Here is a 25211-nt window from a genome sequence, read left to right on the forward strand (position 1 = left end):
CATTATTCATGTCTGTAGCACAAACAGTGCAGAATGAGCTACATGCTAAAGTTTAATACGTAGGGTTAGGGGTTTGTTAAAATGACTAACGGCAAAACTGAGCAATAATAATAGTGATGATTTCCTGAGTAACCACTAATGAAAGCCGTTATTATCAATAAAGGGGCTGAACTTGTCTCAAATGCTCTCTCTAAGCATATGTCAGGGCTCATGAAGGTTATGAAGGATTCCTGTCTCCTGTTTGTAATAATTGTTTGAGCTGCCAGGAGAGCAGATAGCCAGATTACGTGGGAAATTGCTTGTATCAGCTCGCCCTATAATCCTAATAAGTACTTAATGTACGGCGAGCCACTTCCAGTTGACCTTTATGTTTTCTGTTTTAGCATTAAGGTAAAAGATGCCCATGCAGCAGTGGCTTATAATGAGATTGATTAAATAAGATGCAAAATGCCTGAGACCATGCAAACCAAACATTCAGCTTTTTCACCATCTTATGGCCATCCATTCATTTTCTGCCACCTTTATTGGTTGATATACAATAACCACAGAGTCGTAAATTCCCAGTCAGCGCATTGAGAGGTGAGCATGTTTTGCTCTCTGCCAGCAAGAGAGGCTCGTTATAGATTAGGTTTTCATAATGCATGATGGGAAAATGTCATAGCAGCAGGATCCTCACCATTACTCGCTGTTCTCCGGTCAGATCTGGTGAATCGCAGAGCAGCTGAGATTCAGAGACTGTTAACAGACAGGGCGTTTCTCCAATCATCACGCTGTAATTCAGCCGGGCGTTACCGGGAGCAGGAGGGATGAGGTTCTTGCCCTGTTTACAGATGATGGCACAGAAAATTCAATTCATCAAAAAGAGTGAGCAGTTTTCATTTTTCATTTGATGTGGATCATTTGAATCTCCTGAAAACTTGCATTATATCAAAATTTGAAAGCCTGATTTTTTTAGACACACACACACACACAAATCAGCCTATTTTTCGTGTGTGGATCTTTTTTGTCATTTTTGAATTTGCCATTGTGCCAAAAAAAAAAAAAATCTGATTTCAGAGCAAGAAATGACTAGGACATTAAATTCACCCAAATGCAACAGGAAAAATTTTTAATTATTGATGATGAGATTATGACAAAGGTCATGCCTTCAAGATTATGGGTGATCCTGGTTTGACCTCCAGAATCCCAGCATTCCCAAGAGGATCAAAGGTTGGGTTAGGATAGTACGTGAAAGGAGTTCCATTGAGGATGAGGAGGGCGGATACATGGTCCAGGATGAAGCCGAACTCATCCGGGTGAACTCCACTCTCTGGAGCCTGACGTTTAGTGTAGATGATGCCCGGAGCCAAGCAAGTCATCACAGATTCATTCACCACCATACAAACCTGCAGAGGAACATCCAGACATTATGTTGCAGAAGTAGTATCACATAAACAACAGGCTGTCCGAAATGATGGTGGGGGCAGAGAGGAGAAGGACAGCTGGTCGGGAACTCACGTTTGTGGTCTCCACTCCTCCATATTTGGCTCTGACTTTAGGTTCCTGAATGGTTAGCAGATTGGTTCCTGTGACCGTGAGGGTTGTGCTGCCACTATCAAAACATACAAGCAATACTCGTTTCATTTAGGCTCTAGTAAATGCATTGCAACAATCACATTGAATTTTCATCCAAGATAATGGGCTGACTATAGTTTTTGTATTTACATTTCATCAAAATTAAAAATCACTGCTGTGAGTGAGTTTCTGTTCTCTGAGTGTTTCAGTTGATATATTTATGAGATTCTATTAGGCTTAGTTTTTGAAGGTAGCAAGACATATTAGCCCTGTGTAGACAGCAGACAGTGAGCTATCTCACTAGGGTTTGGAACAGAGCCATTGAGTGTGTGTGAGATTGTGTTAACGTACTTGATGATGCTCCAGTTGGGCTCTACGCTGGAAATGCTAGGATCTTCTGTGTAAATGTAACGTGTTTCGCTGGTGACCTCTGCCTTGTCAATGAACAGCTTGACAGATGAAGCCCCAGAGCCCGATGCTGATGGTGGCGTCACACACACTATCTCACGCACTGTTCTCCTGTCAGAACAAAGTTAAATTATACAAAACCAGAAATATTTGAAGCAATATACATAATTTTGACCATTATTTTTTACAAATTTGCAAAATGTTGACACTGTAAGCTTAAACAAGCCTACAGTGGTCTTGTCTGGCTTTAAGATGGTTTATTTGGTCAGCCAGGATGGCCAATCTGGGGTTTAGCTGGTCAGCCATCTAGTCTCCCAGTTGAAAGGAACAGAAATCGGCTCTAAAACCATCAAAACAGACCAGACTAACCAACTTGACCAGGCTGACCACCTTCGATTTAAGGGTTAAGCTGTTTTAACAGGCTTTTAGCAGGTTGAAAAGACCTCTACTGTATGTGTTTTGGATGCTGGGCTGGACTTCTTTGGTCAACCAGCTTCACCAGCTGATTTTGGTTGGCGAACAACATGGCTAGACCAGCATAAACCAGTGTAGACTAGAATAGAAATGCATGCTGGTCTTTTCAGTCAGAAAACTGCTTTCAGACCAGCTTTAAAGGCACCATAAAGTCACATTTAATGATCTAGAACAAATGAGTTTAATAATTACAATGCTTATTTCTGTTAACAAGTTGAATAAAAAGTAAAGTAAAAACTTCTGTAGTCATTAAATATTCATAAAATGTTTATATATATATATATATATAAACTAATTATTTTATTTATTTTAAATGAATATTTAATTAATATTAAATATAATATGAAATGAAATTAGATTTTTAAAATTATATATATATATATATATATATATATATATATATTTATATTTATATATTTATACACTTTACTTTTTAGTTTTTAATGTATTTTTTTTCTCAAACTTTTTTATTTATGGTTTCTCTACCAGCAAGTCCACATGGCAAGACCAGCATAAACCAGTCTAGACTAGCATGGAAAAACATGCTGGTCTTTTTTCCTTCCAGGCCAGGAACTGACAACATTATACAATATATGTCTTCTAAGCAGATGTTACTGCAGTTTAATCACCACACAGTTCACTAACAATCAGAACTAGTAATGCATCATGTTTCTTGGCATGAGCATGTGGATGTATTTGGGGACAGCCATGCACGCTCATTTAATTTCATGTGGAAATGACACATCTCGCTTCCTCCGAAGTCCAACTGTATCCCGCAGATGTCGAGAGACGCAGATGTGAACCGCGCTGGAAGATCCGGTTAAGAGCTGACAGAAAAGCTGCTCACCTGACAAACAGACACTCTTCCTGGGCCAAAAGCACGGTCACGGCGCTCCCGGCGTCCAGATGTCGGCCTGAGATAGTCAGCCTGGTCCCGCCGGACACGGGTCCTTTCTCCGGCCGCACCCGGTTGAAACCCGGAGTCTAGTGGGACGAGAGAAACGACGGTAACTTCCGAACAGATGGAGCTTGCTGCAGCGTGATACAGACGCTCAAGCGTGCACTTGTTTTCCCCATTCTGGTACTACACGAAAAGATTACACTCATCACTGTAATAGAAATGTCCTGTTTGCTCTCGCTCCGTGCAGGGCTCGTTTGTTTCGGCACAGGACCTGTCAGGCCGCCCTCTCGCAGTAATTAGTTGCATACCTGTGTAATTGGTCGGAGTGCGTGTTTTCATTTGCTTTACCCTTCTGCACGACTGAAGCTGCCTGGACGCTATTGATTAGATGTTGAGGGAATCCAGGCAGGGTCATCCATTTATATACGTGTGCGCGCGTGTGTGTGTGTGTGTGTGTGTACGTACAGCTCCTGGGCTCGGGATAATAGACTAATGCCCTATTCCTGCTGGGCACCACTTAAACCTCTGCGGGGAGGAGGGGGTAATTGTGTCATTCTTTACATCCCCCTTCCCTTCAACTACATTATCACATGGCCTCCACCAGTTGATTTGATTGGCTAACAGGATGTAGGAAAAGGGAATCTTAACGATTCATCGGTTTCAAGTGCAAAATCGGATTGGCTGAGTCTCAAAGGATGGATACACATTGATTAGCTGCTCGTAAATCACCACAAACAAAATGTTAGCAGCGATAAGGGAATCGATACAAAAAGAATGATTAAAATATAATAACTACATCCAAAATCGAAGGCAGTTGCCTCACTGGCCAGTCAATGTGTGAAGCCACCTGGAAACTGCTTTAAAATGCACCATAATGTTACATTTAATATTCTAGAACAAGTTTGAGTGTTTAATAATTACAAAGCTTATTTTTTGGCTCAAATGGAATCATAAGTTGAATAAAACTTATTATAAATAAAGTTTATATACAACAGAATAAAATAAAACAAAAATAAAAAAGTAATATATATATATATACATATGAAATTGAATTAGAAGATGAAAAAAAAAAATAGGCTATATACAGTATATATAAACACATGCATTTTTTTCTATTCCATATTCCGAACTTCTAATTCCATTTCAGAAAAGAAATAGGCATATTAATAATTAAATATATTATTATGATTATAAATAAATAAATAAATAAATAAATGCATAAATTAATTATTTTTATTAATTTTAATTTTATTACTTTAACATACAACTTATTTTTTCAATTCCATTTCAACTAAGAAATAAGCACTGTAGTCATTAAATATTCAAAATAAATAAATAAAAATAAAAATTCTGTCAACCAATCATTGAACTGCGCATACAGGATTTGTCTTGATGCCTTCAACCCTCCACTGCCTTATAAGACAATATTTTTCAAGTTTCATCAGACACAGCCAATATGTCTTAAAAAGTAGAGGTCGTACCACAAAAGAGTATGTCTGAGATGACTGGGTACGATATTCGGCACTGCAGTCACCGATACACAGCTCCACCGGACCACCAGGGGGACTCGACATCAGAGATTCTTCCATATCACACACAATCCTGCAGGTCAAGAACACAGAAATCACTCCTGTACAAAACACTGTCCATAAACGTGATACTAACTCATTCAAATTAAAGCGTCAGTAAGCCATTTCTGAGAAACGCTGTTGAAAGTGGATCGGACCGAGCAGCACAACACACTTGCAGCCAATCAGAACTAGGGGGCGTGTCCATTCATGATGGGGGAGGAGCAAGAGTGAACAACAGGGAGATTTGAAGAAAGACTGTAGAAAGAGAGGTGGCTGAGAGACATTACAAAAGAGAAAAAGGTCAGAGGAATATCACAGAAAAGAAGAGATATGACCAGGCAAGAGCTTTAGGATAAGGATTATTTTGTTTCGCTTCAGCTATGATAGACGCACCCATGCTAGTGCATTCTGGGGGTGGAGCAATGAAGGGAGGGGTGTGTTTGTTTGGTTTGATTGAAAAATGTTTAAATCAAAATGTTTAAAAAGTGTTTCTCTGAAATCCCTCACTGCACCTTTAAATAGTGACATGAGAAGTATGAAGCTGAACTTGTAGTGTATAGTATTTCTTATAACCCACCTCTCAGCACTAATGTATTCAGAACCAGCAGGGTTACAGCGAACTCCCGCCACACGCACATGTGTGATCTCTCGAACCTGCAGCCCCAGATTCTCTCCTTCGATGGTCACGCGTGTGCCGCCCTCCTTCGGCCCCGTCAGTGGACGAATCTGTGGAGACAGAGATGACAGCTTCTCATTGGAGGATATAAAACACATTCTAAAAACTGTAAAGGTCAACACTCTGAAAGGTGCAGTCTGGGATATCTGCCATTCAGGAGAATTGTATATTTTGTGTTTTTTTAACCATACGTTAAGGGACAAAATTCCTAAAAATGACTCCATAAAAAAGCTAAAGCCTGATAAAACCTCTTTTGAGGAGATCCCCAGTGAGAAAAAAAGGTTTATATACAGTATATAAAAATACAACAAATATAAACAAATGAAGAAATACATAAATACAGTTTTAATTCTAAAAATGGTAAATACATGAGATAAATAAAATAATTTTAGTTCTAAAAACATAAAAAAAAAATGAATGAACAAATAAACAATAAAGATAAATAAAGATATATAAAAAGACTGCAACTACACAATAATTGAAAATAAATAACAATAAATAATAAAGATGAATGAATTAATAAAATGTTAACTATAATAATAAAGATAAATCAATATTTTTCTATATTTTTAGTAGTAAAAAAATATATTTTATAGTGGTAAAAAATAAAAATAAATGAATGAATAAATAAACAAACATAAATAGAGATAAATAAAAATAAATAATTGCAGTAATTAAAAAAAGATAAATAAAAGATAAACAATAAAGATAAATAAATAATTGCTGTAATTCTAAAAATTTTTAAGATGTTGGTTAAAGTCCTGGCCTTATTGTACATGATTTTATATTGCATTCTACTGCAATACCTAAAGTCGCTATCATAATTATTTTCCTCATCGACTAACCTGTTTCCGTCAGAAACGTCACATTATGGACTAAAAGGGTTGGCGAAGGTCATTGCATGTTGAGTGTTATGTTTCGTTAGGGTTCATCTGAAAACAATACAAATCTATGGTCCAAGATGGCTTTCATGATGTGTGTTACCTTTGTGATACGAGGATGGCTGCAGCGTACGTTGCGTCGTCCTTGATGCATCCAGTTGTGTTCGGGTGAAGGACAGTGTTGCTTCAGGAGACACTTCTTATCAGCCAAACACCAGCCACACTCAAACATGCTGTCGGCCTTCAGACAGAGTCCACAGCTGTCCCTCTGAGCTTCACACTTATACAGGAGAGCTGCGTACACACACACACACAGAGAGAGAGAGAGAGTGAGAATATAGCCGTTCTCTCGGCTGGGCAGTTAAACGCAGGGCATGTTTGGAGTGGTGCCAGCTGTATGGTGCCAATCGATAATTGAACTGTAAGGGGAAGGTAGCCGAGGCAAAACCCACGCCTGCTTTCGCTGTGCCGTGATTCATGTGCTGCACACCCACACTAATAACTCTGACCAGAAGCCTCGAGGAAGCAGAAAACCAAGGTGCTCCGCTGTAGTGGGTGTGAGGTTCAATACACAGTGGCTCTGTTCCAAACGCTAGTGAGCTCACTCGCTGGTTACTATCTACACTGGCAGCATCGTGGAATCTCATACGTTAGTGATTTGAAGTGCTGTTCACAGGTAGCAACTTGGTTAATAATCACTCATATTTACAAAACAAAAAAGAGCCACTAAACACACAGAGCCTGATGTTAGCATGTTGCTAAGCGAACAAGAATACTTTAATAAACACAAAAATAGAGCATTGTTGATTAAATGCTTTTAACTAGTAAATAAAATATACTTATATTGAAAATGTGACCAATCAAGAAGTAAATTATATAATTAATGAATAAACAAACAAAAAAAAAAGCTTATATTGAAGCATAGTTTTAGTATTTTATACTATTATTATATTTATTATAATATATTTTGACATACATGACATATTTTGAAATGTCCATGTATAATATAATATGTCAAATTTTAAATATAAAAAATATACATTATATAAACTGACAGCTGTGTGGACATTATTATTTTATATTATATTATATTATTTAGGGCTGTCAAGAGATTCAAAATTGTAACCAATTAATTACATGGCCAAGAATGTAATTACTTGGCCAAGAAATTACCCCAAAAGATGATTTAAAGTAGAAATATTTTATTTGATTCAACAGAATTTATTACACAAACTTTTAGGCTAAAACGACCATGTTTTTTTTCAGAAGCTGCATCTGAATTGGTATTTAGATATATTTACAGAGCAAAACAGTTCAGTTACCAACATTCTTCAAAACATCTTGTATATGAATTTAATAATATGATTTCTCTTTTTTTAATGATACTCAAATTAAGAAACTAAACCTGCCAGTAGGTGGCGATAAATGTCTAAATGAGTACGTTTTTGAATCATTAATTTATTTGATTTGTTCAAACAGCTGATTCATTCAGGAATGAAGTAAATGCCTCTCTTTATGAATTGGCCATTGAATCATTGGTTCACCTGACTTATTCGTTAAAAAAGTGAATTCATCAGCAATCAACTGTATGAAATGTCAGATGACCTACGTAGATCTGGGGCGGGGCAGGTGCTTTAAATGCATTTTTTTTTACACAACTAATTCATTAAATTAATGTGTTAAATAGACAGCCCTAATTACATTATACATAAATTATATTTATTATATTTTTACATTATACTATATATATATTACATACATTTTTCTAGACTTTGTCTGCCATCTTGGACAAAAATCTTCAAAAAGCTCGTTACAAGGCATTCTAGGATTGTGAAGCTGCCTTGGATTTTGGGCAAAATGAGAAATCTTTAAAGGCGGCTCTGGGAAGGTGCATGTAGAGGCTGAATTGCCAGACAGACCACTGAAAATACGATTACAGATTTATAAACTCACAACACCAATAATTTACCAGAGAGATTGTATATCTGCAGATACACGGATGAGCTGTGACTTTCTGTTCCTTTCTCGGCTCTATTCCTTTGAAAGCACAGAAACGCTCTGTAATAGCAAACCTGATGAAGTTCTCCTCAAGAGATATATCGACTCCTGGAGGTCTTTCGATTTGTATTTCTCAAAGTGCTACAAGTAAATGCAAAGTGACAGAGGTGCGGACAGGTTAAAAGCTGACAGCCGTGGATTCTATACCATCCTCTGCAGTAATGTGCAGTTATATAAGGCTGAAGCAGGCAGAAGCCCCGTTATTAATAAAATATGCTGCGGCGACTGAAAGAATACCTGAAAGACTAAGTGTGTTTGAACAGACTGTGAAATCCAGATAAAATAAAATAAAACATGCATTAAGTTCCACTTACACAAAAGGTAACACACCCTCCCACATCAAGAGGACACTGGGAATGCCAATAAAATATGAATGTAGAGAGGATAGCTTCAATACTACTTCTCTTTAGCTTTAGAAATGCCACTAGGGGGCTTAAGGTGAAGTGTGTGATTTCTTACCTCGCATGGATGACGGCTTGTCGATGGGAAAGTCACCATCCCACACGATGGAGAAATCCACAGGCAGGTCTCCCATCTCATTCCCTTCATACCAGTACTGCGAGAGGAAAGCAACAGAAACAACATCTATATGAGAAAAAGGTTTATACTCCACCCTCTGCATCAAGTTCCACTGATTACATCTTTCTTGACGTAAGAAAAACAATCATTTGCAAACTACACAGAACTACTGGAAAAATATGCCCAAATCACCGCTGACATTATTTGACGTTCTCAAGAGACAATTACAGATGAGGATGATGTTATCGGGTCACTTTCTCCACCGGCCCTGCTCAGAATCAATCCTGATCTTTCCTGACCCAATGGAAATTAGCTTAAATCCAGATCTATGATTTGCTACACACTTCACAGCACTCTTGGAAAAACACGTCCAATCACGACTGACATCTTCTGAACATCACATTGACGAAGAGCATGACTGCAGATGATGACAACGCAATCGTTTCACTCTCTTCACAAGCGCTTCTTTCATTGTTGATGAGGCCATACAAAAAGAGTTCAGATGCAAAAGCCTCTAAGTGCTACATTTTCTTCTAGAATGATCATTTTTATCAAGCTTGTATATTTAAGTTCAGTCATTTCACTTAAATGGCAATGAAAATTACCAATTAATTGTCATTTAAGTGAAATTACTGAACTTAAATATACAAGTGTGTGTGTATATATATTACAGCCCATATATATATACACACACACGTATATATATGTATATACACTAGGGCTGTCAAACGATTAATCTCGATTAATCGCATCCAAAATAAAAGTTTGTTTTTACATAATATATGTGTGTGTACGGTGTATAATTTTCTATATATAAATACACACACATGCATGTATATATTTAAGAAATATTTGCATGTATATACTGTGTATATATATTTATATTATATATAATTTATATTATATATACATATTTTATATATAAATAACACATTTTTCTTAAATATATATGCATGTGTGTGTATTTATATATAGAAAATAATTATACACAGTGCACACACATATATTATGTAAACACAAACTTTTATTTTGGATGCGATTAATCGCGATTAATCGTTTGACAGCCCTAATATACACACACACACTCTCTGATAGTTTAAATAAATAATGTGAGAGAGAGAGAGAGAGAGAGAGAGAGAGAGAGAGAGAGAGAGAGAGAGAGAGAGAGAGAGAGAGAGAGAGAGAGAGAGAGAGAGAGAGAGAGAGAGAGAGAGAGAGAAACGCTCGATGGTGTTTTAAGCCCCCAATGGCTCCTTAGAGGCAGCTAACCCTACCCTCAACCTTAAACCTACCCATCCCCTCGCTGCCTGGAAGGCACCGTTGGGGGCTTAAAACACCAAACACCGAGAGAAATTAAATGAATAAATTGAACAACCACACACAAATATATGTTGCTAAAATAACTTTTTCTATTTGTGGTGGGGACAGCATAAATATTTGCAGGGCTTGTAAAAATCAAGTTACCAGAAAAAATACTCATTAAGTTGTGATATGGCGGATCTCAGGCACGCGGCTGCAGCTTGTCATGTGGAGCAGAAAGCAGGTGACGATGGTTTTTACTGTCCGGGATTTAATTAGCAACACTGAGAGCACTTATCCAACGCAACCCTGAGAGAATATCGCTGATCAGGCTCATCGATCGGCGGCTGCTTGCTTAAGAGCCTTCGAGATAGGATGGGGAGTCCAAGAGAACACAAGTAAACTTCCCAGAGCGAAGCTCCAGATTCAGCATTACAAACCACCACAATGGCACTTTTACCTTCGCTTTCCCTGATAAATGTGCAATCATGCTATTTGAAAGGCTACAGAAAACTAAAAGGCCTAATTCACTATATAGTTCAGCACGTGGTATATTTCAGTGCAAAAATCAACACATTTGTATCTGAACTGTCTTATGCAAACTGAGCCAAGGGATTTATGAAGGATTTATGCTGAAATGTGTTTCATTAATGCATCCAAATTAGTTTATTATTAAGGATGAATACACTAAACAGTTTATCATGTGGTAGATTTCAGTGCAAAACCAGTTACTTCTTCACTTAATATGCAATTACAGATGAGGTATTCATCTCATTCACTTTATATGCACTTTATATGCACATTAAGTGAATATCTGTATGCTAAGTGTATAATATACATCTGTATAATAAGTGAATATCTTATTCACTTAATATGCAAGATATGTATTTATGTTGTTCAATTGTGGACACTCTTTTCATGTTCACCCGATTTTCATGATTATTTTGCAAACCGAGCACTAAAATAACATAGCCGACGTGCAAATAAACAATGCTTTTCATTCTTACTGAATTCCCCCCAAGCAGTGAAAACTGCACTGAATTTATTTCGATTTATGGCCAAACCAAAATCTATTTTGGAAAAAAGCAAAAGAACACCCTGCCTCGATGAAACCTCATGCCTCGGCCAGTCATTAAGCCCGATTGAAACGTCAGCTGTTACATCAGCGTTCATTCAGCCGCACAGCCCAGATAAATCACAACAGAGAAAACAAGCAGTGCCACATCGTTCCCCAGCAGTCTGAGAGGCCCCGAGGAGTGGAAAATGGCCCTCAGTGGTGTGTGCGGTAAAGCCCGAATCTTTCTGCAGCTGTTCTGGGGGAAAATATCTGGGAGGAACTCAAGCGAGCTCTGCAGTGGAAAAGGTGGTGAAAAGCTGAACTAAACCTCACTCAACCTGTTGACGCCAGGCACCCAGCAGACATACATCTATATGAGACACAGCTGCTGGGGTCCCGGGCATCTTAATTGGGGTCAATTACAGACGACCAGCATACTGGCATACAGGTCGCAGAGGTCATGACTTCCACATCATTAACCCATCTTGAAATTTGTTGAGCTATTATGCAGTCAAGCTATAAGGAAAAAGGCCTGATTTACTAATAGCATTTTATAGAAGGTGCAAAAATCACAAGCAAATGAATGGTAGAGATATCAAACTGTGTCTTTCCATAGAACACGTCAGTAAAATTACAAATAAAAATGTCTTTGTTGCTAGCTAATTTCGTCCAACAGGACTTTTTCATGAAACAAAAGCAGAACGGATGTGTAAATCCTTACATAAATTGGCAAATTGAATGACTATTTACACAATAATGGTTTAATGAACAATGCATGAAGGAGGCCTAATCCTAATGAGACTCTTTTTGTGTTTTTTGAAAATAAAAGCATCTATTAAAACAAAAGAGTATTTCTATATTATAATCTAAATCATATATAATGCATGTGTATGTACTATGTATATTTACATATACATTTAGTTTTTATATTATATATTATTAAAGAAGCGTGTCTGCGAGAAGACTATTTCTATAGTAATATACAATATTAATAATATATAAAGTGTGTGTGTGTGTGTATATATATATATATATATATATATATATATATATATATATATATATAATTGTTTTTTTTGCAATATTTATATTGCACACACATATATCTTATATATATATATATATATATATATATATATATATACTTATATATATATATATATATATATATATAAATACACTATTATACACTTTTTTTTTTTTTTTTTTTTTTTTTTTTACATTTTGAGCAATAATGTGATAGATTTTCTTGCCTATTGCCTCTCCTCTGGTGAAAGATTTGAGCTTTGAGGAGATTAGCCTCCGTGTGTAAATGGGTGGAAGCCTTTGTGTTTGCCCATACAATACCGCTTATCTCTGCCAGAAGTGAATTGATTTTCCTCCGGCTTGTCTTCCCACTGTATCGCAGTGTGTTATGTGTAGACAGCCTGGCCTGGTTCTGTCAGAGGCCTCACTGGAAATGACTGGCAAACGACAGCAAGGTAATATTACCCCCGAAACCGTCCTCAATTTATCAGCAGCCCTGAATGTGCAAAACACAACCCAGGACGGGTCCTATCACAGGAATAAAGGCCGTTTCCACCTTTTTGATTTAGCTTTGTTCACATCCTTGGGGTACATTTCAATCCCGTTTGCATGTTTAATCAAAGGCTATAATATCTGCTAGCGGCACGTGGGTTTTTTAAGAGACCACTTTTAAAAATTGGTGTGCTCAATAATCCACTTATTGGAGCTAAGTTAATACGGTGCTACCGTTTATGGCAGCGGCTATGATGAATAACTGGAGATATTGACTCAGGGGGGGGGGGGGGAAATGCTGCTTCTCGAAAATGTAGCCTTCCCTTGAAATTAAGTGATTGCAATTAATTCAAGTGGAACTCGCTGGAACTAAGTATTTAGTCTTTAATAGGATTTTATTGTTAAAAGATGTTTTCATATACCTCATCTCTCTGGATACACTCGGCTCCAGTTGACCTGTCAATGGCGTCGTGTTCAAGTGACAGAATGAAAATCAATATAACTTAATGATGGAGGACCTGTACATTTAATTAAGTTACAAATTGGGGCAGACTCAGCGAAAAAAGACAACGGCATCAATGGTACGAGCAAAATGAGCCCGCTGTGTGCGAGGCATTACTTTAAGGTAACCTAATTACTGAATCATAGCTATCCCATTACTAACGACAGTCCAGTAATAACAGCACATAATTCACTTCACCGAATGTTGCGTCATGGACTAATTCCTAGGTTGGGAGAGGGGAATTCTGGGTTATGATAAAAGATACAGCCTCTGTCAGTCCAACTATGATGTGATTTGGTCTGGTCGAGAGCCACTGGAAACAAATAATGGCAAAAGTGGTTCTCCTAAAGCTAGGAGGATAAGGAAAGGCGGCCACATGGATGCGCAAGCAACGCGTGTCACCATAAATGAGGTGGATGCGCTGACCTAAGGCAAACCAAAGCATTTTTCTGGTGTGTCTCTCTTGGAGGGATTTCTTCATTTGGAGGTTCTAGCGCAGCTGAGCCTCTTAATACACGATCAGCTCAGGGCGCAGTTAATGTGATACATTACAGCTGGGACATATACAGTAGATTGATCACCGCATTAGTTGATACATTTATTTTAATAGTGCCCACCTGCTTCCACACGGCAACCTAATAGCATTTAGAGTTTACAGAGACTGGTTGGAAGAAGCAGAGGACACCCATGATTGCAAGTAACTGAAATGACCCAAGAAACTTTTTTTGGCCAGGCGAAAAACTGCTCGCATACAACCCAGGTGATCGTTAAAACACATTTCTCTCTGGTAGTACGGTATAAAACGGCTAATGGCTGATTGAGCACTTGATGAGAATAATAGAATAATGAGGGTGAGGTGGTTCAAAATGCCTGACAAAAATAACATGTAAGTGTTTTTATTCAAAAAGCTTCCGCTACCCTGCATCGAGGATAATGGGGTTCTTTGTAAGGGCCCTCTCCATCAAGAGTCTGGTTCAGAACTTGGGCATTGTGTAAAAAAGGCCTTTGGCGGTACGTTTCCCCGGTAACACGGCCGGTGCCTGTCGCTAAGGGGTCAGCGGCGCTTAGCAACACTTACGCTCATGGACTCAATTTGGAGTATTTTGCACACCTCTCCCTTCTTGGAAAAAAACTTGATTTTCTTTGGATTTCGCTTCAGCCAAGCAAAAAGCACACTAAGTACAGACTTTTTTTTCATGACTGAAATTAAAAAGCACACATAAAGCAGGTGGTTATTATGTTCTGACGGGAACTAGCATATTTATCTAGATGATGTACTGTACGAGCAGATGTTCAACCTGTGTTCAAGCTATAGCTGTGCATTTCTGATTCTTGAGTGCCACAGTACAGAGAAGTGGTATAATATAGTCACAACCTTTCATAACTGAGAATGAGATCTTTTGAAATACAAATGGACCAGTACCATCCCCCTGAGGCACACCTTATTGGAATACCATCTTTGCTTTGCTTTCAGATGATTTGGCTGTTTAGTTGATATCATTATTACTAGTGAGTACTAAGTAGTCAGATAGCTTTGTCCAATCAACTTTCAGTACACTATTATTCAACGTTAAATGTCTGAACACAATCACATTGGTTGACTAGCTCATGAATTGGACCTTTCGGTCACCAGCCCTGAACTTTTATTACTATCCCATACACACCATGACTACACAATCATTGATTCATTTATTAGCTAGCACAATTAGTATTTTGTTCATTATTACAACCATTAGCTTTCTCACTACTTGCTGAGTACAGTAAACCCCATTGTAATGTATGTGATGTGGAAGCTACACAATAGCAGCATTGTGAGATACTGAAAAAGCAGCTGTCTGAATTCTAGGGTGAGGCAGGAACGGGAAACAGCCGAGAAATTAGGGAGAATGCAGGACCAGTTAACTTGATTTTTGTCAAAAATAATGACCTCTCCAATTCCAGTGCGAGATGTGCCCTAAGGGAGACCACTTACATCAAGATAAGAGCAGATTAACTAGCTGTAATACAACACCCGTAGCCTTTGTCTTCAACACTGTGAGGTCTTTTCAACATCAATAAAAAACTGCTAATATTCAACACTAGCATGCTACAAAAAAAGTAGCTATAGAAAGTGACTATTGTATTCAGAATAAAGAATTGGGTGCTAAATATTAAAAAAAAATAGTAAATTGTAGTTGAAAATATAAGACTCAAGTAATAAATTCACACCTATGATATTAGTAAATAAAAACAAAAAAGGAATGAAACACCTGAAATACTATTTAAAAAAAATGATAGCAGAGAAAACATGATTGAGGACAAATATGAGGTTGAATTGAAGTTAAACTGTACGAGTAAGAGAATGTAACAGACGGAATGACCTCAAAAACCTCATCCTTTTTCTATTTACTTCACCTTTCAGTAACGAATAGAGCTATATGAATACCTTTCTTGAGTAGAGTACGAAAAAAAAACCCAGCTGACTGTTTGATGCACGTTCTCAGGTGATGTGTAAACAGAAGATGAAACTGATTGATTCAGCGTCTCCTATCTGAAGGCACTCACAATTTCATTAGCATGGACCCCACGGTCTCAAAGTCACCTGCTGCCGGCTCCCAGAAGACTAAGCTGTGCCATTCGCCTTGACTGCCATATTGATTGATTTTCGCTGTCTCGTGTGAAAGCATGAGAGAGAGGACACGTGGTGAGGTAGGGAGTGGCGGGCGGACGATGACACTCTCCTGGGAGCCTGTGTAATTTGTATCAGGTCTTCGCTGATGTTCGATTGCTATTCAGGGAAGATGCATGTCATGAGAGAGATGATGTGCTTTTTCTTTACTGTGTCACTGGTAATCACACTATCAATTAATCTGTGCATGCCCAGACCAACACAGATAGCACAATGAGGTGAGAGACAAAGAGACTGAGAGATAAGAAACACAAGGGGGGAAGGGAGCCGATGAGGAGAAACAGTGAGAATGTGAGGATTTTGTTTCTCATCACAGTGAGGAGAGTATCTCATCTAGAAACACTGCAGTCCGGAAAAACACAATGCAAGTGAACGCAAATGCTTCTAGTTATGCCATTTATAACGCAACACAAGTACGAATCACAAATATTATACTAACAAAACAATACCAGAACAGCCACATCAAGTTGACAGTGAGATAAAGTAGCACAAAACGAACGTATTGCGTAGCATAACATGTAATGTAATGTTTTTAGAGATAACTAAAACTAAAAGAGATAACTAAGAGTAACAATTTTTACGGCATGCATTGCAATAACATAGTTCTAGTTCTAGTTCGTACAGATGCTTCCAAATTAAATTACAGGACTTTTATAGACATTAAGCACTAATTTTGGATTTTTTCAAACATTCTTTATTGCTTAATTAAAAAAAACAAAAAAACAAAAACTTTTTTTTAATTTACATTTTAAATAAAAAATTATTAAGTAAAATTAAAAAGTGAAATCAAATAAAAAGTCTGAACCATTAACTCAACTCAATACAGGTAAATTCATCAAACAAATTCTTTATTTCTTAATTTCAAATTTCTAAAAAATAAAAATAAAGTAACAAAATAAATATAAGTTCTTCATTTTAAATGTTTAATAAGAAAATTCAATTGTAAATAAATTAATAAAATAAAATAAAATAAAATAATAAAACGTCTGAGCTATAAACTTGTTTGTATTTGCTTGTACAGCAAATACAAAGAGGTAAAAATGTACTTGGCTCAAAATAAACGCTAACGTAACAGTACTTGTTTGCAGCAGGAAACTTTTCCAGTACAAAACGTTTTTCATGTAAATATATATAAAAAAAAGTAATTTAGTAATCTATTTGAGTCACGTGTGCAACAGTTTTGCAGTCAGTGTGTACAGGCAAATTATCACATCGCACCTAGTTATGACACAGATGTTGTTCTGTGAATTTGTTGGTTTCGCAAGACTTGATGAATAAAAGATCTGCACAGAAATCCCCATGTCAATATTCATCTGCAATAAGTAAATAAAAAACCTGTTGCCCTCCATATAGTCTGTTTAGACTGCACAAGTCGCTACGCTTCAATTCCAATTTAAATGCATAGCGCTGTCGGAGACAGCAGCACGGGTCACAGTCAGGGAGACTGATGAACAGGAGGAGATGAGTCCAAACAGATGGAAGGACAACAGTTGCACCGGGGTCCTGCGAGGAGACCTTCCAACCGAGCTTGTGTCATTCCTGGAATGAACGACAATCAATCCAGTACCGGGCGCGCGCTACAGACGTGATCCTCATTATTAAATTGCAACGGGACATCAATTGTCTTGTCGCAGAGTTGGGGCTAGTGGATTGACCTTTGACCCCGTCAGGGTACAGAGGTCAAAGGGCACGCGCTCCACCTCCAGCATGGCAAATCGGGTTCACCGCATTCCTTTTCAGCGTGTCACACTGTCGTGCCAAATTATGAGGCACGTCCAGCGCCTAGCTAATTATCTTACAAGAATCCCTGAGGTTACTGTGACAACCAGATGGGTCACAGACGGCCTGTACCGCCTGCATATGAGAGCGAAAGGGAGGACCGAGAGAGAGAGAGAGACAGACATTCTCAATGTCAACATCTTGACATGCTCCATTTTTCACTGGGATTGAGAAAACAACAGTTCCAGCGTTATAAATTGATGCCTTTGCCGATTTACCCGGATAAAGATTCGTATTTTTTATGATCAGTGATTCAGTGAGAAGTCACCTTGGCTTTCTCAGCACACTTCAGACAAATTCATCACCTCCTCTTTGCCCTACAAGGGACGATTTGAAGCTCATGCTAATTTTTTTTAATGGAAATAATGTCACAAAGCAAAATATAATGAGAGAAAACAATGCATCTGTTCATATGACAATTATTCAAATGCCATCTGGGGTGAGGCTACGCTTGGAAAAATATGCTGATTAATAAATTACATTGTTGCCATTTAGGATACATTGAAAGGAATAGTTCACTCAAAAATAACAATTCTGTCATTATTTCTCACACTCATGTCATTCCAAACCCGTACGATGTTAATAACACAGAAAGCAAACAATCTTCATTCAACGGCTGTTCATAGGAATTCTAAGCTCCAAAACATACTATAAAGCACCATTAAAATAAGTCCATATGACTACAAGTTTTCTGAAGCTTTGAGTGATAAACAGATGCAAATTTAATTCTATGTTTATTGATAAACAAATATGGTGCAGGTTGGGATTAACTAGCTATTTTGCACATTCAAGTTGTGAATTTAATTTATGCAAGTAATTAATATATAAAAACAATCTATCCCACGTGTTCAAGAGAACAAAATAGTTTAGTTCTGGCTTGCAAAAAGGAAAAATATGCTAATGATTTTTTTAAAGCACATTTTTGGATATTGCATTTACATTTTGAAGTTACCATCGTGAATTTATGCAAAATGCCAAAATTCACATAAAATACACTAGTGTTCAAAAGTTTGGGGATGATAAGTCTTTTTAAATGTTTTTCAAAGAGGTCTCTTAAACTAACCTTAAGACTGAAGGCTTTTATTTGACCATAAATACAGCAATATTATTACAATTTAAAAAATCTGTTTTCTATTTGAATATATTTTAAAATGTGATTTATTCCTGTAATGCAAAGCTGAATTTTCAGCATCATTACTCCAGTCTTCAATGTCACATGATCCTTCAGAAATCATTCTAATATGCTAATTTGCTGCTCAAAAAACCTTTCTTATCATTATCAATGCTGAAAGCACTTTGTGATGGAGAGCTCTTGAAGTTGTTTTCCATCACTGTTTTTATTGTGTTCTTACTTTTCTTATGCATTTTATAATATTTAAGTGGCGTTTGCTGGTTTATATCTCCTGTTTTAGCTGAGTAGGCGTGTCCTTAAAGAAAGCGAAAACCTGTAGGAGAGCGCTCATTTTAGATCATTTATGGAAATATTTGTGCAAATGTATGTTTTGGTTGTATCCGTCCTTTTTGTTGTATTTACTGAAGTTGTTTTTAACTCTTGTCTTAGAGATGTGTATGGCTGTCATTAGTAGCAAGGGAATAGTGGACGGATTGTGTTTTAGTGTTAAGCCATGAATCTTTTTTTTTTTTTTCAGGATTCTTTGATCAATAGTAACTTCAAAAGAACAGCATTTATTTTAAATAGAAATCATTTGTAACAATGAAAATATCTTTACTGTCACTTTTAATCAATTTAATGCATCCTTGCTGAATAAAAGTATTACATTCTTTAAAAAAGAAAAAGAAAAATGTAAAGACCATAGCATATTTTAACGTGATGTGTATGTGGATGGAAACCTGGATATTAACAGTCATTGGCTCTCTAATATCCAAATATAAAATCCAAATAATAATAAAAAATAATATCTAATATCCATATCATGACATCACATTGATATTTATAATGCTTGAAACACCAAGGTGAATAAGTAATGACAATTTTTATTTTTATGTGAACTATTCCTTTAAGAAATTCTGCTGTTGCTAAAAAAAACTTGAACCCTCAGATTTAGCCATTGCTATGAAGATTTTTTTTCCTGCATTAATAGCCACTATTCATCATGTGTTGTTAAACTGAAGTGCAGTTCACATGTGTAAGAGTCGTTGTCTTACCGAAGTGTTCTGGCACTGGATGCAGGAGCTGTTGAAACGGACCGCGGGAATGCGCTGGACTTTGCCCTGGATGTTAAAGACGCACTCATAGTTCTTCTGTCCAGACTGAGGCTGGGGCAAGTTTCGAGCTCGCAACGTGATTGGCCGAACGATCCCCGCCGGTACCAGGATGTCGCTGCTGGGCAGAATTTGTGGGCAGCCCTGAAAATGACAACCAAAAAAGACAATACGTTATAATTCAGGCTCAGAGTAAAGCACAAATAATCCCGACTCATAAATATCACAACCCATTCGACTTTCACCGACACTGATTCCAGTTTATTGAGCTTAAGAACAATAAATAACGTCTATTCGACTGAAACTTTGCCTACAAATGTAGCATTCAGTCGCGCGCAAACACACCAGAGATGCTAGGAAAAGAAATTGAGGCCATTAGGGTGGGAAGAACTTAAAATCCAGCAATCTGAGGCTAAAAACCCTATTACACAGCAGTTGCATCCGTCTCCAGTTTTACGAAGCACGGTTCTCTCGGCAGATCACACTGATGAAGCGGTAAATGAATATCTTCCTTAGTCCTGCGTGTCAAGTCGTGCTAGAAGAGTCATTACGGTCTACTCTACCCGTAACCGATTGGAGCATTTATCAAAGAAACTATTTTATATTGACGTGACTTCTGATCGCACTGATGGAAAACTACACATCCTGAGATATATTAGCAGCTCAGAAACAACAGCACAATCTGAAGAGGGGAAACAAGGTTTCTGTTTACTCAAGCCACATTAATTGATTGATGATCATCACTTATTGACGAGTGCACAGAGGTGTTGGTTGCAAAACAGCTCTCCTCCACCCCAGTTGTGCATCCTAGGATATTCGGGACGATCTGTAATCTATTTAACACCGAACAATAATCAGGGTGGCAGTAAAAGCAATTTGCAGGCAGAGCAGCCATAAATCAGTGCGGCTAGCCGGCCAGCGCATCGTCTGCCCGCGCCAAAAAGCAGCACGCTTAACAATGATGCAACTCTTTACCCCGGACCTCCATCAATCTGCACAGGTTTGCATATCAGTGTGACAATAAATCTCATTTTCATATTAGGTGTTTGTAAAGAAGGATTTACTCCCTGTGGAGGCACGAGGGGCGCACAGGTGGCGACTGCAGGGAGAGAAGGATAGCGTGCCTTCATACTGCAAAATGAGCACGATGAATCACCTGTAGTTCTGCGGAAGATGACAACGCTGAGCTAATGATAAATTACTCCAGACGACTGGCCCGTAAACAAATACACAGTCCACGGGCATTAGAAAGCGACTCTGATGATACGAAACTCGGGTTGGGTGTGTTTAATGAGAAAACACACAGCTCAGTCACTGAAAATGGTTTCAGCTGTCGTTATTCTCTGTGAAAATGTTATATGTGTGATACGTGGCTCAGAAGAACCACATAAAATCTTATGCAGACAGACCCCACTTCGCAGTATGTCTACTTCCCTGATATTTAGCATATAAAAAGCAGTCTGTCTAATCTATAATAAATTATAACTGGAATTGAAATATAATTTGAATTGAGGTGGCAAACATGATGCAGAATTTAAATTTGAATTTTAAAGGGACATTTCACCCAAAAATGAAAATTACCCCACGATTTACTCACCCTCAAGTCGTCCTAGGTGTATATGACATTCTTCTTTCAGACGAATACAATCGGAGTTACATTAAAAAATGTCCTGGCTCTTCCAAGCTTCATAATGGCAGTGATGGCTGGAGAAAATTTGAAGCCCATAAAAGTGCATCCATCCATGAAAAAAATACTCCACACAGCTCCAGTGGGTTAATAAAGGCCTTCTGAAGCGAAGCCATGGGTTTTTGTATTAAAAATACCCATATTTATAACTTTATAATCTAAAATATTTAGCTTCCGCAAGACGACCGTACACATACTATGCAAGTCGACTTGCGCCACAAGAGTAACCTGTGACACATGACGTACTGATATAATAGATTTCTACTGTATATAATAGAAGAGGAGCTTCAGTTTGTTGCACATCCCTATTTGTTTAACAAACTGAAGCTCCTCTTCTATTATATACAGTAGAAATCCTCCAACATTTATAGTTTATAAAGTTTTAAATATTGGTATTTTCCTTTACAAATGCATGGCTTCACTTCAGAAGGCCTTTATTAACCCCCTGGAGCCATATGGATTACTTTTATAATGGATGGATGCACTTTTTTGGGCTTCAAATTTTCTCCAGGCATTCACTCCCAATATAAAGCTTGGAGGAGACAAGACATTTTTTAATATAACTCCCATTGTATTTGTCTGAAAGAAGAATGTCATATACACCAAGGATGGCTTCAGGGTTAAATTGAAATTCAAATAAATTCACATAATTCACAATTGGCACAAACGACAGACAGACAGAGACAGACAGACAGACAGACAGACAGACAGACAGACAGACAGACAGACAGACAGACAGACAGACAGACAGACAGATAGATAGATAGATAGATAGATAGATAGATAGATAGATAGATAGATAGATAGATAGATAGATAGATAGATAGATAGACAGATAGATAGACAGATAGATAGATAGATAGATAGATCAATAGAACAAATCACCATTTCACAAATGAAATCAGCTCCTGACCTGCTGCTCACTAGAGTGGATTTCACGGCAGTCTCTTTAAAAGTTCTGAAGAATCCCACAAGAGGCTGATTCGAGGTGATGAAAATGAGGGGGACAAATTACAGCTCATGGAGGAGTGCTAACAGATTGCAGTCATAGATATTTAGCACAGGTGATTTTGCTAATGGACTATAATGGGCTTTTCATCAAGTTTTTGCCGTTTAGAATCGGGGCGCAGCTGCTCCATCATGTGTGTGCACTCAAAAGTTTTAGTACATGACATCATTAGTTTGATCCAAAAACACCATTTGCTAAATATGTTTTTAAAGCTCTCTTGATAATTCCTCCAACCATAACTAATAAACTCACGCTATAATATGAAACCAAAGCATGTTTCAAATGCAATTAATAGAGAAAAACAACAAATAATCTATCTATCTATCTATCTATCTATCTATCTATCTATCTATCTATCTATCTATCTATCTATCTATCATTAGTTCTCTCAACTTATCTAAATCATCCATCCATCCATCCATCCATCCTTTTACAAAATAACTTTAAAAATCATAATGGTTTGGCCAGTTGTTTTCTGCTGTGACTAATGTCAATTAGAAACCTCCCCCATTATTTCTCTTAACAAACCTGTTAACAACATCCATTGCCTGTGTATATTCTTCTCAAATTGAAGGCAACTGCAACCTGAAGACATTTCCTGCCCCTTCCCTCTTAATGTCAGTTTGCTTGTTCTCATTAACAAGCTCCAATCACTACATAATTATGAATTAAACAAGCCAGGGATGGAGTGTTTGCTGAACGTGGCTTAAAGGTTAGAGATGAGCTGAAGAGCTTGTTAACTAAAGAGCAGGGAGGTAATGTCAGCGTTTACCAGTACATAACTCATCACGCCGGGAACACTGCATATATAATGTGTAGTTCTGACGTGAAGCCACATCAATTGAATTCTATATTAATGTGCCATGTTGCCATGGTGGCCTGTAAACAGCTTACGCTTAGGCTAATTAACTATATTACGCACAGAGAAATTGTTTATTATGATTAATACATTTCATTACTTAAAGAACATCCGCGTCTTTGCATAATGTTGTGGCTAAAACCCAGTGACACTAGGCTGTAAACATGTAAAATTATTACAGACCTTAAAGAGATATCAAATTAGGAGTTGAACGACTTCAGATTTTCGACATTTGTGACTAAAGTTGAGTCGACGTCGACTAGTCGCTGATGACGTCAATTTTTGTACAAATAAGCCTGAACCTCGAGCTGAGACTCGAACGCAGGTTTTCTTGTGTACGGCTATGGCATATGACACAGCACTCCTACATAACAGCTTATTTTCATGAGTTATTTTGTCTTTGGGTCGTTATTTTTGCTACTTTGGGTGATATTTCTCACAGATTTCTGCTCGTTCTAAATCAGATATAGATAAACTAGTACAGCAAAGATTAGATTCATATGAATACATTAGTAATGAGAGAGCAATTGTGTGTGAATTGCACCTGGCAGCGTCTCTCTATTAAGTTGACTAACTATTTAGTTACTAAAAAATATATATATAAATTTTATTTCTGATAAATCACAGAACCGCGTTGACAACATTTCTGCGTACTGAATGTTTCTGTGTGCGTTTCAATGCAGCAATTTGTGCTTAAAAACAAACAATTAGTCTTAAAGTCTTCTCATCTTACATGATTTTTTTAGAAATTTTTATTGCACATATTTATTTTTATTTTTTTTTGCAGTGTTGTATTGAGCTAAGAGAACTCTTATTGGTCAAAATATTTTTGCTTTATGAATTTGCAGCTTAAAGGTCAGCAAACGTATAAAACATAAAAGCACACCTTTAAATGGGGTAAACACTGTACCGCTTTAACAAACAGGAGGCTGTATCCATGCACTACAAAAAACAAAAATCGTCAAATAAAATCTCTTTATCTTTCCGTTTACAGTGATTTAAACAACGAATTGCCCCATTCGGCTTTCAAGTAAGGTTCAGTGCCTTTCTGTGTGACATCATAATGCCACCGCCCGTGTTTTTATGCATCTACAGTAACTGTATCCCTTCATCCGAGCAGCTGCTTGTTTTCCCCAGTAGGGCTTTTCCCTCGCACTGATTAGCACCCCATTAGGAGAGGCCTGGCAGCTTACTGCCTGTTGACAGTCTCTCCATTAACCTTATTGTGCATATCCCGCTTATCACACAGCTAAGCACTTTTCTCCGTTGAAACATAAAAAGCCGGAGCGGACGAGGGAGAGAAATTCATGCCACACATTCAGAAAAAGCACACTCTCTCTCTCACACACACACATACGCACACACAAAAACGAACAAGGAACCCAATCTTTCACTGCAGGTCCGCGAGAGGAAAAAACGAATTGTTGCTTACATATATAATTTCCAGAGCAGTCGGTTGCTCAGTCACTCACTCCGTTTTTCCATTCCTTCTACCCTGTTAATCCCATTTTCAGTCTTCATAAGCCATAATCCATGAAATATGCTCCCTTCCCTCAGTGCCGAGAAAA

At 37.6% G+C, this 25211-nt stretch overlaps 1 protein-coding gene across 1 annotated transcript in view; it reads right to left on the reverse strand.

The window, feature by feature from the left end:
• The window catches only part of plxna3 (plexin A3), a 160462-nt gene that overhangs the window by 24496 nt on the left and 110755 nt on the right, over nucleotides 1-25211 (reverse strand). The window contains exons 10-19 of the mRNA XM_079896984.1: nucleotides 20032-20232; nucleotides 8983-9079; nucleotides 6569-6759; nucleotides 5486-5634; nucleotides 4819-4939; nucleotides 3284-3420; nucleotides 1906-2073; nucleotides 1498-1591; nucleotides 1146-1385; nucleotides 677-820 (exon numbers count right to left, since the gene is read on the reverse strand). Coding sequence (XP_079753110.1) covers nucleotides 677-820; nucleotides 1146-1385; nucleotides 1498-1591; nucleotides 1906-2073; nucleotides 3284-3420; nucleotides 4819-4939; nucleotides 5486-5634; nucleotides 6569-6759; nucleotides 8983-9079; nucleotides 20032-20232 — 1542 coding nt within the window. The remainder of the gene's footprint in view (nucleotides 1-676; nucleotides 821-1145; nucleotides 1386-1497; nucleotides 1592-1905; nucleotides 2074-3283; nucleotides 3421-4818; nucleotides 4940-5485; nucleotides 5635-6568; nucleotides 6760-8982; nucleotides 9080-20031; nucleotides 20233-25211) is intronic.

The sequence above is a fragment of the Squalius cephalus genome (assembly GCF_949319135.1).
Source record: "Squalius cephalus genome assembly, chromosome: 16".
NCBI classification, from domain to species: domain Eukaryota; kingdom Metazoa; phylum Chordata; class Actinopteri; order Cypriniformes; family Leuciscidae; genus Squalius; species Squalius cephalus.